At 49.6% G+C, this 13,400-nt stretch overlaps 1 protein-coding gene across 1 annotated transcript in view; it reads left to right on the forward strand.

The window, feature by feature from the left end:
• The first annotated feature begins 11,784 nt into the window (after positions 1 to 11,784).
• The window catches only part of LOC129857974 (fibroblast growth factor 18-like), a 9,834-nt gene continuing 8,218 nt past the window's right edge, over positions 11,785 to 13,400 (forward strand). The window contains exon 1 of the mRNA XM_055926777.1: positions 11,785 to 13,368. Within this exon, the coding sequence (XP_055782752.1) occupies positions 13,337 to 13,368 (32 nt within the window). The 5' untranslated portion in view covers positions 11,785 to 13,336. The remainder of the gene's footprint in view (positions 13,369 to 13,400) is intronic.

Here is a 13,400-nt window from a genome sequence, read left to right on the forward strand (position 1 = left end):
ACGCCACGCTACTGAACACACCACGCTACTGAACACGCCACGCTACTGAACACGCCACGCTACTGAACACGCCACGCTACTGAACACGCCACGCTACTGAACACGCCACGCTACTGAACACGCCACGCTACTGAACACGCCACGCTACTGAACACGCCACGCTACTGAACACGCCACGCTACTGAACCCGCCACGCTACTGAACCCGCCACGCTACTGAACACGCCACGCTACTGAACACGCCACGCTACTGAACACGCCACGCTACTGAACACGCCACGCTACTGAACACGCCACGCTACTGAACACACCGCGCTACTGAACACACCGCGCTACTGAACACACCAAGCGTACCAAACACTCCAAAACTCACCAGACACACCTATGATCACACCGCAATGTGACCTACCACTTGACCTCTATGGCACTCTAATGGAACAACAGACTATTGAGTTTACAGACAGAACACTGAACAGATGCTATCCTGTGATGAAGAAGAATGGCTTGTGTCTTCAATTCAGTCAGGCATCATTTACAGTCCGAAGACCACGGCAGACGTACTCCTTTTGGAATGGAAATGACAATGTGCTTTCTTGGATTTGTCTCATCAACGACGAAAAGGTAATAGTCTACAATTGCAAATCAACAAATAAAGTGGAAAGCAGTGTTTTTAGTTTGATTTTCTAGGAGTCTAAAACGGGTCTATCTCTAAGTTCTATAGTGCTGGATCTTTTACGATCCGCTATACAGGCACGCACGTCCCAGTGAAGTGCTCTCAGGCCCTAGACGGAGCCAACATGCCTAACCAACACTGCAAACCTGGGGAACACAGCGATGACGGACGGCTACCAGAGACACCAAGCAACGCTGCACACACACACACATACACCCACACACACACACGGCATCAGCTATCAACACATCCCTTATCAAGACCCATTCTTCTCTCTAGGGCTAGCCACATTCTTCTCCTCATGTTACTTTCCTGCTGTCACTGATTCCTCTGTACTTCTCTCTCCCTCTCCCCACCTCCATCAACCTCTAAACTTCTATCACCTTCCAGAATCCTGTCACATTCCACAGTCCTGTCACATTCTATGGCTCTGCCACTCTCCACAATTCTGTCTCCAGGGCCGCACAATTCTGCCCCCCCCCCCACACACACACACACGCGCCCATTTTAGTGACCCCCTCTCTTGGCGGTGGAGAGAAAATGTCATGCAATTCTACTCGTTTTGCCATGGGGCAGCGATAACTAAATTGTGGGCCCCCTAGGGGTATTTGGGCATGATTACTACAAGTTTAGATCACTGGCTAAACTAACTTACCAATCCCCAAAATTGTTAGCTGAAACGGCTAATCCCCCCCCCCCCCCCAAAAGGGCCCCCTAGTGGCCTGGAGCCCTAAGCGACCGCTTATGTCACTTATGCCTGGAGCCGGCCCTGCCTGTCCCACTCCATTATCCCTTACAAATTGACGTCCCATTCCTCAACTCTGTCACATTCTATGTTCCTGTCCCATTCCAGAATTCTGTCCCATTCCATCTGTCTGTCACTTTCTGTATTTCACTGTCATTCCATAAGTCTGTCAGAGCGCTGTCTGCCCCGCAGCCAGGCTGTGGAAAAAGGGAACGAGTGACAGAGAGGATGGAGGAGGTGCCATCAGAAACATGTCTCTCTCTTTCTGTTGTTTCCCTGAACTCTGCCTCTTTTAAAATAACAAAGGGCAGAGGGGGTGGCAGGTGGGGTACGGAGATGGGAGGAGGAGGAAGGAGGAAGAAGGAGGAGGAGGAGGAGGAGGAGGAGGAGGAGGAGGAGGAGGAGGAGGGGGGGAAAGGCAGTCACCGAAACAGACGCTGACAGACAGAGAAAAAGAGAAAAAGAGTGAGCGAAAAAAAAAGAGGGGGGAAAAGACAGAGACAGGCCCGAGAGAAAGAGAGAAGAGAGAAAAGCAGAGACGTTTTTTTTCCCTCCAACGGGACAAAAGGTTACGGCATGACGGGGGTAGGTGTCAGGTGATGTGTGACAAGCCCAAATTAAAGATGACATAATGGTGGGGGCCGTCAGGGCCGGGGGCTGGCTGGGGGTCGGTGGAGGCAGGGGCCCGTGGCAGAGGAGCCCGGCTGAGATGAGCTGAGCCGTGCTGGGCTGGACTGGGCTGGGCAGCGGGGGGCTACCCCGCCGCGGGCTGCTACTCCATATGGAACGCGTTAGTCTAGCGCTGCTAATGAAATGCAGGCTGACGTCAGGCCGACACCAGCCCATTGTTTTGCTGCTTAATTTGTTATAATATTTGTCTTACAAACGAGGGCTTTTGGAGAGCAAGAAAGAGAGGAGGGTGTGGGGTTTTAGGCTTCAAATGAGTAAAGACAGAACTAAGGAAGGGCCTTAGTATGACAACCATAGGGAAGGGATCTTGAGGGTTTAGCGTTAGCGATAGAGGTAGAGAGAGGCCTGAGGCCTTAGCATAAGTGCTAACAAGAGAAGAGCTTAGGGTTTCAGCATAAGGGTAGAGCCGTTTAAGTGGGTGGTTGTGCCCGGAGGTACATAGAGGTGTGTGGGTGGGTGTGTTAGAGTGTGAAAGGTGAAAGGGTGTGTTTATTGCTGATGTGGAGGAGGTCTTACTCACAAGCAAACACTTAATCTCAGAGTGTCTCTCTCTTTCTCAGAGTGTCTCTCTCTTTCCATTCCTCTCTCTCTTTCTCAGTCTTTCACTCTCACTTTCTCATGGCTGGTACCTTCATTCACAAACAGACAGGCCTTCCCAAAAATAGTCTCTCTAGACCAGGCTAAAGAATGCCTTTGTTTTCCCAAAAAAGAAATATGCTGTAATTGACTACCACCTGGGCATTTGGCTTGAGTCAGGGTGAGAAGGGAGGGGCACGGAGAGAGAGAGAGAGAGAGAGAGAGAGAGAGAGAGAGAGAGAGAGAGAGAGAGAGAGAACAACGGGGAGGGAGGAGGGTATGCAGAAGGAAGAAAGGGGATGCGGCGGATGGGTAAAAAATGAAAGAAAAGATGAGACATGAACCAACTGAGAGACAGAGGAAAGACAAGAGAGAAGGGGGGGTTGAGGGGGGGATGGAAAGTGTGTGTGTTATGTCCTTCCGCTCTCCCCCCCTTCTCTCCCCCTCCCCCCCTCTCCCCCCTTCTCTCTCTCTCCGACATGTCAATTCGAAGGTGCTTTATTGGCCTGAGTAATGATGAGAAGTGTTGCCAGGGTAATTACATAGCACATTAAAGGGTTTCATAAACATTACAGTTCCTCCTCTGCCCGGTGGCAAGGCTAAGGGGGCAGGGAGAGCAAAAAAATACAAAATAAATAACAGAATGAGAGAAATGGACAGAATGAGACAGGGCAGAAAGAAGGTGGGGAAGAGAGGAAGGGGAAAGGGCAATGGCGAGGGAGGAAGAACACAGGAAGAGGAGAGAATCAAAAGGAGGAGTAGAGAGGAAGCGGGAGGAGAGGAGGAGGAGAGAAGCTTGGTTTTAGAGGTCCGTAGATTCCGGCGTCGTCAGAACATGAAACAGCAACAACCAGGATCAGCCTCCAACATAAACCACAGCTGCTATTCACATCACCATTAACAGTGTAGCAGAACACACACACACACACACACACACTGCTGCCACGAGCCTTACACACTTGCATAACCTTAGCATACAACCTCATACACACCGCAGGCACAAGCGTTACACACTTACACAACCACAGTGCAGCCGCGAGTCGTACAAACACTCACACACGCCGCAGCACACGCCTTACACACACACACACAATCTCCATGCACACAGCAGCCACGATTCTCATACACTACAACTGACTACGTCCAGAAATACAGTGCAGCCTCACACCCTAAACTACATCCAACCAGTAGCCATGACTGGCATTCTATTGCAACTCACTAGATTGCAGTTGAGAGCCCAGTGATACTAGAATTTGCTATACCATCACTATTCAATAACACACAGATTTCACTAAAGGCTGCATGGTCAGGCCTTATATGGGGAGGCTAAAGGGCCTACCTACTACAGCCTGTAAACAGAGACGGATTGGGCAATTCTGGCAAATGCCAGATGGGCTGGTCCATTGTTAGCCCAGTGGGCCAGTCTTAATTGGGCTTTTTTTGTGCAAAATGATAATTATTTGACTAATAATGGGGGGGCCTCAAGGGAAGAAATGGGCCAGTGTGTTTCCTGGCTGACTTCTGGTCCCAGTCCATCACTGCCTGTCTATAATGAGAGATGGCTGACAGTGAGAACGTAGAGGGAGATGAAGAACTAATCACGAAGAACCCTGCTGACATGATTCCAAACAAGCATGAAACACTTCAGCTTGAAAGTGTCAAAGAAAAGTTATTCCAGAGCTCAGCTGGTCTATGTATAGACACTTTCCAACAACAGCTGTGTCGGATTCCCGGACATGGAACGCAAACGTTCAGTATTCATCTCCCTGAAAGCAAGAGAACCAGAGCAGGCTCTGTATGCCACCAACATCGGCGCTAATGAAAACAATATTTCTCATTTCTCTTCATCTCTTGCGGCGCGGTATCGCACAAACGGCCCTCGTTAATTAATTCCTGGTGTCGCGTCGTCGCAGCTGCCGGGGCTCTCATCTTCCAGACGTGGACAAGTGGCGAACAGGTTCCCATTTCAAAGCCAGCGCACTGTGCACATTCCACAACTCGAATGTACAAAAACATTTCGTAAAGAAGAGGCCCTGTCATCAAAGCCGCTTTATTAAGTGTCTCATACATTGACATGTTTCGGGAACGGCTGAGACTTGGCTTGTGATTAACAGAGCGGAGATATCTATCCCAGGAACCAATGTTAGGCTGATATCTCACCATCTGAACAGAGGGGTCACGTATTAATGAAAACCACACAGCACGCTGTCCAAAGATCACACACACGGTACTGCTCCCCAACCCCCCCAAAATAACCCAATCCATCAGTCTTTCAAAGTTAAAGGGATACTTAAGGATTTTTGACAAGGCCATTTATCTACTTCTCCGGAGTCAGATGAACCTGTGGATACCATTGTTATGTCTCTATGTCCAGTATGAAGGAAGTTAGAGATCGTTTTGTGAGTCGATGCTAACTAGCGTTAGCGCAGTGACCGGAAGATAACAATTGTGCTAATGCTAGTTAGCATCTTCCTTCAAACTGCACACAGAGATAAAAATGGTCTCCACGAGTTCATCAGACTCTGGGGAAGTAGATAAAGGGCCTCATTGCCAAAATCCCGAAGTATCCCTTTAAGAGTATTAGCCTTTGCACTAGACCAACCTAAAACCACCAGATCCTGGTGATAGCAGTATCCTTGTAGCAATTGAGGGGGATCCGGCCTAACCAACTATACCAGGCCTAACAAGTAACCATCCCAAAATAAACCCATACCCTTCACCTTCCAAACTTGTCTCTGCTAACCCCTCTTCACCAGAGGACCCTCCTGCCGTGATCAATGAAGGGCTCTAACCTGTGACCTCACAGCTGGGGCCAGAAGTTTTACCTCACCTTGTGATCTGTCAATGAAATACTCCAGGCTCTACCAATATCATAGGGTATAACTTATCCTAAAGACTATAGTTAGGACCCAGAGTTTTTCCAGGTCAGGTCACATGGTCAGGAAAACCTTGTGTCTCTGGTCGTATCAAGAGCCTAGTGCTCTAGCCTCCATATTGACCTTGGGGTCAAGCCAGAATGGCCTCATATAATCAGAGCGCTGTTTGGGGATTTGTTCTAGCGTGATAGAGAAAGGGCAGGCTCACGCAATGCACCCTGGGTCTTTGTCTGGGCGCTGGCAATATTGACGAGCACTGATCGATGTTAATTGCTAGATGGAATGGCCCTAAGGATGCAGCAGCCTGCAGATCTGACTGGTTGGTCATCCTCATCCCTGAAAAGAAAGACAGACAGACAGACAGACAGACAGACAGACAGACAAAAAGAAAGAAAGAAAGAAAGAAAGAAAGAAAGAAAGAAAGAAAGAAAGAAAGAAAAAGAAAGAAAGTCAGAGCAGGGGTCAGACACACACAGCAGCAGCCACTGGGCTACACACAAACGCATGCACGGACGCACACACACATGCTCTCATTCACTTTAATAATGAGTAGAGAGAGGAACACAAAGGCATAGCGTCCATCAATGCCAAGTCTATTCAAATCAGAGAGAGGGTATATGCAAAATATACACTGGAGTGTGTCTCTTTGTTTGAGTGTCGGTTGGTCTATATCTGAAAGTGAGACTTACAGGTAACTGCCAAAATAAACGAAACACCAACACAGAGTGTCCTAATAGGGAGTTGGGCCACCAACAGCTTAACTTCGCCTTGATTCTACAAGTGTCTGAAATCTATTGGAGGGATGAGACACCGTTCTTCCACAAGAAATTCCATCATTTCTTTTTTTTATGGTAGTGGAAAACACCGTCTCATGAGCCACTCCGGAATCTCCCATAACTCTTCAGTTGGGGTTGAGATCTGGTGACTGAGACACACACACACACACACACACATCTAATCAAATCAAATGTAATTTGTCACATGCTTCTTCAACAACAGGTGTAGACTAACAGTGAAACGCTTACTTCCCAACAATGCAGAGGAAATTTGAAAAATATTAGCACAAGGAATAACACAATGAGTAACGATAACTTGGCTATAGAAGCTGTTCAGGGTCCTGTTGGTTCCAGACTTGGTGCATTGGTACCACTTGCCGTGCGGTAGCAGAGAGGACAGTCTATGACTTGGGTGGCTGGAGTCTTTGACAATGTTTTAGGGCCCATGCCAAATCTTTTCAGCCTGCTTTGGGGGAAGAGGCGTTGTCGTGCGTTCTTCACGACTGTGTTGGTGTGCGTGGACCATGTTAATTCCTTAGTGATGTGGACACAGAGGAACTTGAAGCTCTCGACCCACTACAGTACAGCCCCGTCGATGTGGTTGGGGCGTGCTCGGCCCTTCGTTTCCTGTAGTCCACGATCAGCTCTTAGGTCTTGCCGGCGTTAAGGGAAAGGTTGTTGTCCTGGTACCACACTGCCAGGTCACTGACCTCCTCCCTATTGGTGGTCTCATCGTCGTCGGTGATCAGGCCTACCACTGTTGTATTGTCAGCAAATGTAATGACGTTGTTGGAGTCGTGAAGTCTCGGGTGAACAAGGAGGACAGTGGGGGACTAAGCATGCTACCCTAAGGGGCCCCCATGTTGAGGGTCGTCGTGACAGGTGTGTTGCTGCCTACCCTGGCGGCCGGTCAGGAAGTCCGGGATCCAGTTGCAGAGGGAGGTGTACAGTCCCAGGGTCCTGAGCTTAGTGTTGAGAGGGCACTATGGTGTTGAACGCAGAGCTGTAGTCAATGAACAACATTCTCACATAGGCATTTCTCTTATCCAGGTGAGAGAGGGCAGTGTGGAGTGCAATAGAGATTGCGTCCTCTTTGGATCTGTTGGGGCGGTATGTGAATTGGAGTTGGTCCAAGGTGTCTGGGATGATGGTGTTGATGTGAGCCAAGACCAGCCTTTCAAAGCATTTCTTGGCTACAGATGTGAGTGCTACAAGGGGATAGTCATTCAGACAGGTTACTTGGGAACAAGGACTATGGTGGTCTGCTTGAAACATGCAGCTATTACAGACTGGGCTAGACAGAGGTTGAAAATATCAGTGAAGACACTTGCCCGCTGCTCAGCGCATGCTCTGAATATTTGTCCTAGTAATCCGTCTGGCCCCGCGGCCTTGTGACTGTTTAAAGGCCTTATTCACATTGGCTACGGAGAGTGAGATCACAAAGTCGCCCGGAACAGCTGGTGCTTCTTATACATGGTTCAGTGTTGCTTGCCTTGAAGCGAGAAGGCATTTAGCTCGTCTGGTAGGCTTGCGTCACTGGGCAGCTTGCAGCTGGGTTTACCTTTCTAAATCCATGATGGTTTGCAAGCCCTGCCACATCCGACAAGCGTCAGAGCTGGCTATTAGGATTCGATCTTAGTCCTGTATTACCACTTTGCCTGTTTGGTGGCTCGTGGGAGGTCATAGTGGGATTTCTTAGAAGCATCCGGATTAGTGTCCCCCTCGGATGTTGCCTGTTATCCATGGCTTCGGGTTGGGATGCACTTATTAATGAAACCTGTGACGGATGTGGTAAACTCCTCAATGTTATTGGATGAATCCCAGAACATATTCCAGTCTGTGCTAGCGAAACAGTACTTAAGCTTAGCATCCACTTCATCGGACCACTTCCTTATTGAGCGCGTCACTTGTACTTCCTGTTCGAGTTCTTGCTTGTAAGCAGGAATCAAAAGGATAGAGGTATTGTCAGAGAGGCCGAGGCAGAGCCTTGTTTGCCTTTCTTGGAGTGGAGTATTTTTTTATTCATTTTATTTTTTATTTCGCCTTTATTTAACTAGGCAAGACAGTTAAGAACACATTCTTATTTACAATAATGAATTAGGCCAAACCCTAACCCGGACGACGCTGTGCCAATTGTGTGCCACTTTATGGGACTCCCAATCACGGCCGGTTGTGATACAGCCTAGAATCAAACCAGGGTCTGTAGTGATGCCTCTAGCACTGAGATGCAATGCCTTAGACCTCTGCCTTAGACCGCTGCACCACTCGGGAGTAAAGGTGAAGAGTTGTGTCACCTCTAGTTGCACAAGGGACATGCTGGTAAATATGAGGTCAAATAGATTTCTGTTTCCCTGCATTAAAATCACTGGCCACGAGAAGCGCCGTATCTGGATGAGCATTTTCTTGTTTGCTTGTGGCTCTATGCAGCTCATTGAGTGCGGTGGTCTTAGGGTCTGCATCGTTTTGAGGTGGTAAATAGACAGCTACGAAAAATATAGATTAAAACTCTTGGTAAATAGTATGGTCTGCAGCTTATCATGAGATATTCGAACTCAGGCGAGCAAAAAGTCAAGACTTCCTTATTAAAACATTAGAGATCGCTCACCAGCTGTTGTTAACAAAGAGACACACCCCTCCCCCCTTCGCCTTACCCCAGGCTGCAGTCCAGTCGAGAGAATGCATGGAGAAACCAGAGCGTTGCAGATCATCCGTGTCCTTGTTCAGCCACGACTCTGCGAAAACATCGAATATTACAGTTCTTCAGGTCCCGTTGATAGGATAGCCTTGAGAAGAGGTCGTCCAGTATGTTTTCTAGTGATCGTACGTTCGCCAATAGAGCGAGGGTAGAGGCGGTTCATTTGCTCGCCAACATAGTCTCATCAGGATGCCAGCTCGTTTGCCTCTCTTGCGCCGTCGCTTCCCCTTTCGAATCCCAGGCCTGGTCCAGAGTAAGCAAAACGTCCCGAGCTGCCTGACTCTAAGTAGAAATTGTCATTCAAATCTAGGTTAGTGATCGCTCTTCTGATGTCCAGAAGATGTTTTCGTTCATTGGAAATGATGGCGGAGACCATATGTGCAAAAGTGCTAAGATCAGCGTAAAAAAACACACAAAATAGCAGCATAGGTCAGTAGCCCATAAAACAGCTGCTGTCCACTGCAGCGTCATCTCTCACACACGCACCTTCATTAAACCCCCTGTGTTCCTTTGAGACCCCACTTTCAAAGTCACCGAGATCTCTCCTTCTAGCCATGATAGCCAACATAATGGGCGACTGAGCATTTCTATACATGACCCTGTGCGTGTGCGTGTGTGTGTGTGTGTGCGTGTGCGTGTGCACGCTTTTAAAACATCTTAGCTGAAGATCAATAGCCAGGAGCTGCAGAGGCAAAGACATGGGCGATCAATACACTCCCTCGCTGCAAACAGAGCGACAGAGGGGAGGTGATAAAAAAAAAAAAGACAGAGGGGGGATTTAAAGAGACAGATCGGGAAGACAGAAAATGAATGAGGGAAAGACTTGCGTGACAGAGGGCGAGGAAGAGAAGGAGAGAGAGAGAGAGAAAGGAAGAAAAATATAAACGTGTGTAAGGTAGACAAATGAAAGCCCTGAGGAACCTTTAGATGTGGTCTCATATTTCAGTTGACTATTTCGCTCGAGGCTTATCTTTCACCCATTCGGATTTTGTTGTTGTTGCATCTGTTGGTTAGCTGACTACAGGGACGGCTGTCAGCCAGCACATCAACAACTCATTCATCAAGGTGACGCCTTTCTTACACCACTGCAAAGCTAGATACCCACAAAAAGGCGCTCAAAGTGAAATAGACTCCCTGAAGTCACTCCTCATGATGAGGCCTTTCTGCAGCTCTCTGGGCAGTCTAATAAAGAGCATGTTAATATAGCACAAATGACCAAGGGCAAGCTGGAGCAAACGGATGCCACCAGTAATGACTCTTGCTCCCTTTGTGGTGTGTTGTAGCAGCAGCGATGTGCGTCTGTTTGAACCTGTGGTCCAGCTGGCTGTGGTCAACCAGGTGGTTTAAAATAAGTGCCCTCCTGCCCTGTCCTGGCCTGGCTAGCTGGACACCAGGCAGGCCAGAGGAGCAGACTATCCACCCAGACACAGGTGCAGGGAGGGGAAGAGGGCCAGTTGGAGAGGAGGGCCAGGAGCTCTTCTATTGAGCATGACTTAAAGCCAGTCAACCACAGTACCCCTACCCAGCCCTATGAAGCCACGTAGCCTGTGTGTGTGTGTGTGTGTGTGTGTGTGTGTGTGTGTGTGTGTGTGTGTGTGTGTGTGTGTGTGTGTGTGTGTGTGTGTGTGTGTGTGTGTGTGTGTGTGTGTGTGTGTGTGTGTGTGTGTGTGTGTGTGTGTGTGTGTGTGCGCGCGCGTGTGTCTGCACGTGTGTGTGTGTGTGTGTGTGCACGTGTGTGTGCACGTGTGTGTGTGTGTGTGTGCACGTGTGTGTGTGTGTGTGTGTGTGTGTGTGTGTGTGTGTGCACGTGTGCACGAGCAACGTTGAAAAGCCAAGATATCTGCCCCCCCCCCCCCCCCCCCCCATTTCCAGCACACACAAGCGAGTGAGAACCCAATCTCTCCTGCACTCTGTGTGTGTGTGTGTGTGTGTGTGTGTGTGAATGAAAGGTATGGAATGAGTGTTGTGTTGGCTTGGCTGACCGTCTGCGGTTCTGTGGCGGTGAGAGGGAGGGTTGGGAGCGCAGAGCGGGCGTTGCTGCCGAAATCCCTGAGAAATGTTCGTTTTGGATCCGAGTCCATGCTTACATACCGCCCTCCCGCTTTTCAAGCGGACTGTCTCTCATTCCCTGTTTCATTTTCCCATCAAGGTTTAAGTTATAAGTTATGAAACGAAGAGTCACAAAACATCACTTTTCAAAGCGGTAATTATTTACTTGGAGCGTCTGCTCTGCTAGTCGTGCCCCCCACCCCGCTCTGGCGGTCTCGCCTCAACCCACACTCCCCACCATGGGTCAGGGGCAGAGGGGTGGCAGTGGTCGGGTTTCTTTTTAACTGAGGTGAGAAGTAATCGGAGGGCAGAAGTGACTCGCCCCTGTTATTCCCCAATGACTAGTGAAAGGTTCCAAAAGCGCAGAGAAACCCACATAAACCCGTGTTTTGTGGAGATTTGTAAAAACTAAGCACTGTTCCCCCTTCCTCCTTTGTTGCAGCCAGTGACATTTCCAACACGGTTTTTGCCTTTGGTGTAGTTGGTCGGCATCAAATAGCGACTGACTAATCTCATTTTGATCCAATAAGTGTGTGTGTGTGTGCGAGAGAGAGAGAGGTAGAGAAAGAGGGGAAGCGGGGGAGAGAGAGAGAGAGCAGACGAGAGAGAGGGGGGGGGGGGGGGGGGGGGGGACGACTGGTGGTGGGAGGGAGGGGTGGATTGATCCACGGCTGTTAAAATCTTGTTCTGTTTTTTCTTGGAGGTTTGTGCCTGCCGACTGACTCGCCTCTCCCTTACAGCACTCCCATCCACGGTAAAGACGAGCTTTTTGCGGAAGAAAAACGCTTTTTATATACATGCTGTAGCTGGAGAATAGACGCAGCTGTGTTCTTTCTGTATTTTCTCCTGTGCTTTCCTCTCGTCACTGAATGAAAGAGGGAGGCTGAGAGAGAGAGAGAGAGAGGGAGAGACGGGGCAGGTTCTGGGGTGATCTGTCAATGTGATTAGGTAAACGTCGTTGAAGCGCATGCATTCACTTGTATTTCTTTACAAACAGGAGAAGTAGACCTGTCTCTTCTGCACTGCAACGGTCGGTTCCAACTGAGCCATCCAGACTTTGGTGCCTTTACAGGAAAACTGCTAACTTTCTACGTTTAAAAAATTACTAAAAAGATCGGATTGCATTTTTTCCTTCAAACATTTTTGAGGTGATGTCATCGCGCTCTGTTTTGGCTGGTATTGTGCCGGAGCTCAGGGAGGACCGCAGCCAGGCAACCAGCGGTTGAAACCGCCGGGAAAGTCCGAGAAATCAGGTGCAGAGAGCGCCTGTCATTTCCGTGCTGTCGCGGGTGGCTGGGTCCGCCACCCAGTCACAGCTGTTCCCATCCTCTCAAACTCCCCCTCCCTCCATCCCTACCTCTATCTCCCTCCCCTCCTCCCTTTCATTCAACTCTCTCCATCTCCATCTGAGCTGGACCGCTACGGGCTCTTAACCACATTATTTGACACTGTTGTTCGGTGTCCCCGGGGGCAGAGAATTCGTGACCCATCGTGGGGTCGCAGCCATGACCGAGCCCGCCCTGCAGCACCCGGCGCCCGCAGAAGCCCCTTCTTCACGCCGCCCTCGCCTCCAGCCCGTCCAGGTACCCCGCCTCCCGCAGCGCCTGGCATTGCCTCGCAGGGACTAGAGAACTTGGGCGTGCTCCAGCCTGCGTCCAGACTACCACTCCTCCTTTCACCATCCCTCATTCTGCGTCTCATCTCTTCAAATCCGTCTCTAATGTGGACTTTTCTCAGAATAAAGTTATTGACCTAGTATAAGCTTTATTGTCGCACTAAAACACCAATACGAACGTGGATTACGCATAAGATTACCGGGAGAAAACATCGTCACTAAATCACATTGGAGTGATTTTGACTGACATTAGTTTCTTTATTGATACGTAGCAGGTGAGTCGATTGGAGTTTAGCCTTTATGAGTCGTGAACGCGCTTTCACCTGTTCCTCTCCAGCCCGGAGGTGCGCAACTGTTTGATGACCTAACCTCCCCCCCGCGCCCCGCCCCTCCCCGTTGCACCGGCCACCGTGACAGCCAAGAGAGGTAGCCCTCCAGTCACAGTGGCACGGCCACCCCCACCCCACAACCCGCCCTGCCCGTGCCCTCACACCCGCGCCGCCGATGCCAAATGACTCTTTGACCCTCCACTCCGTCCAGCGGATTATAAACACACAAGTGAACTCTCCGGACTGTCGGACCGGCTCTGACCGAGCGAGGCGATTGACTCTGGGCGAAGTTCCCTAGTGGAGGGGGGAAGCGATGCGGTCCCTTCTCTCCACGCTGGCTGTCTTGTAAGTCCCTCTAACCATTTATCAAGAATGTT

This window comes from Salvelinus fontinalis, chromosome 6, assembly GCF_029448725.1.
Source record: "Salvelinus fontinalis isolate EN_2023a chromosome 6, ASM2944872v1, whole genome shotgun sequence".
In the NCBI taxonomy this organism is placed as follows: Eukaryota; Metazoa; Chordata; class Actinopteri; order Salmoniformes; family Salmonidae; genus Salvelinus; species Salvelinus fontinalis.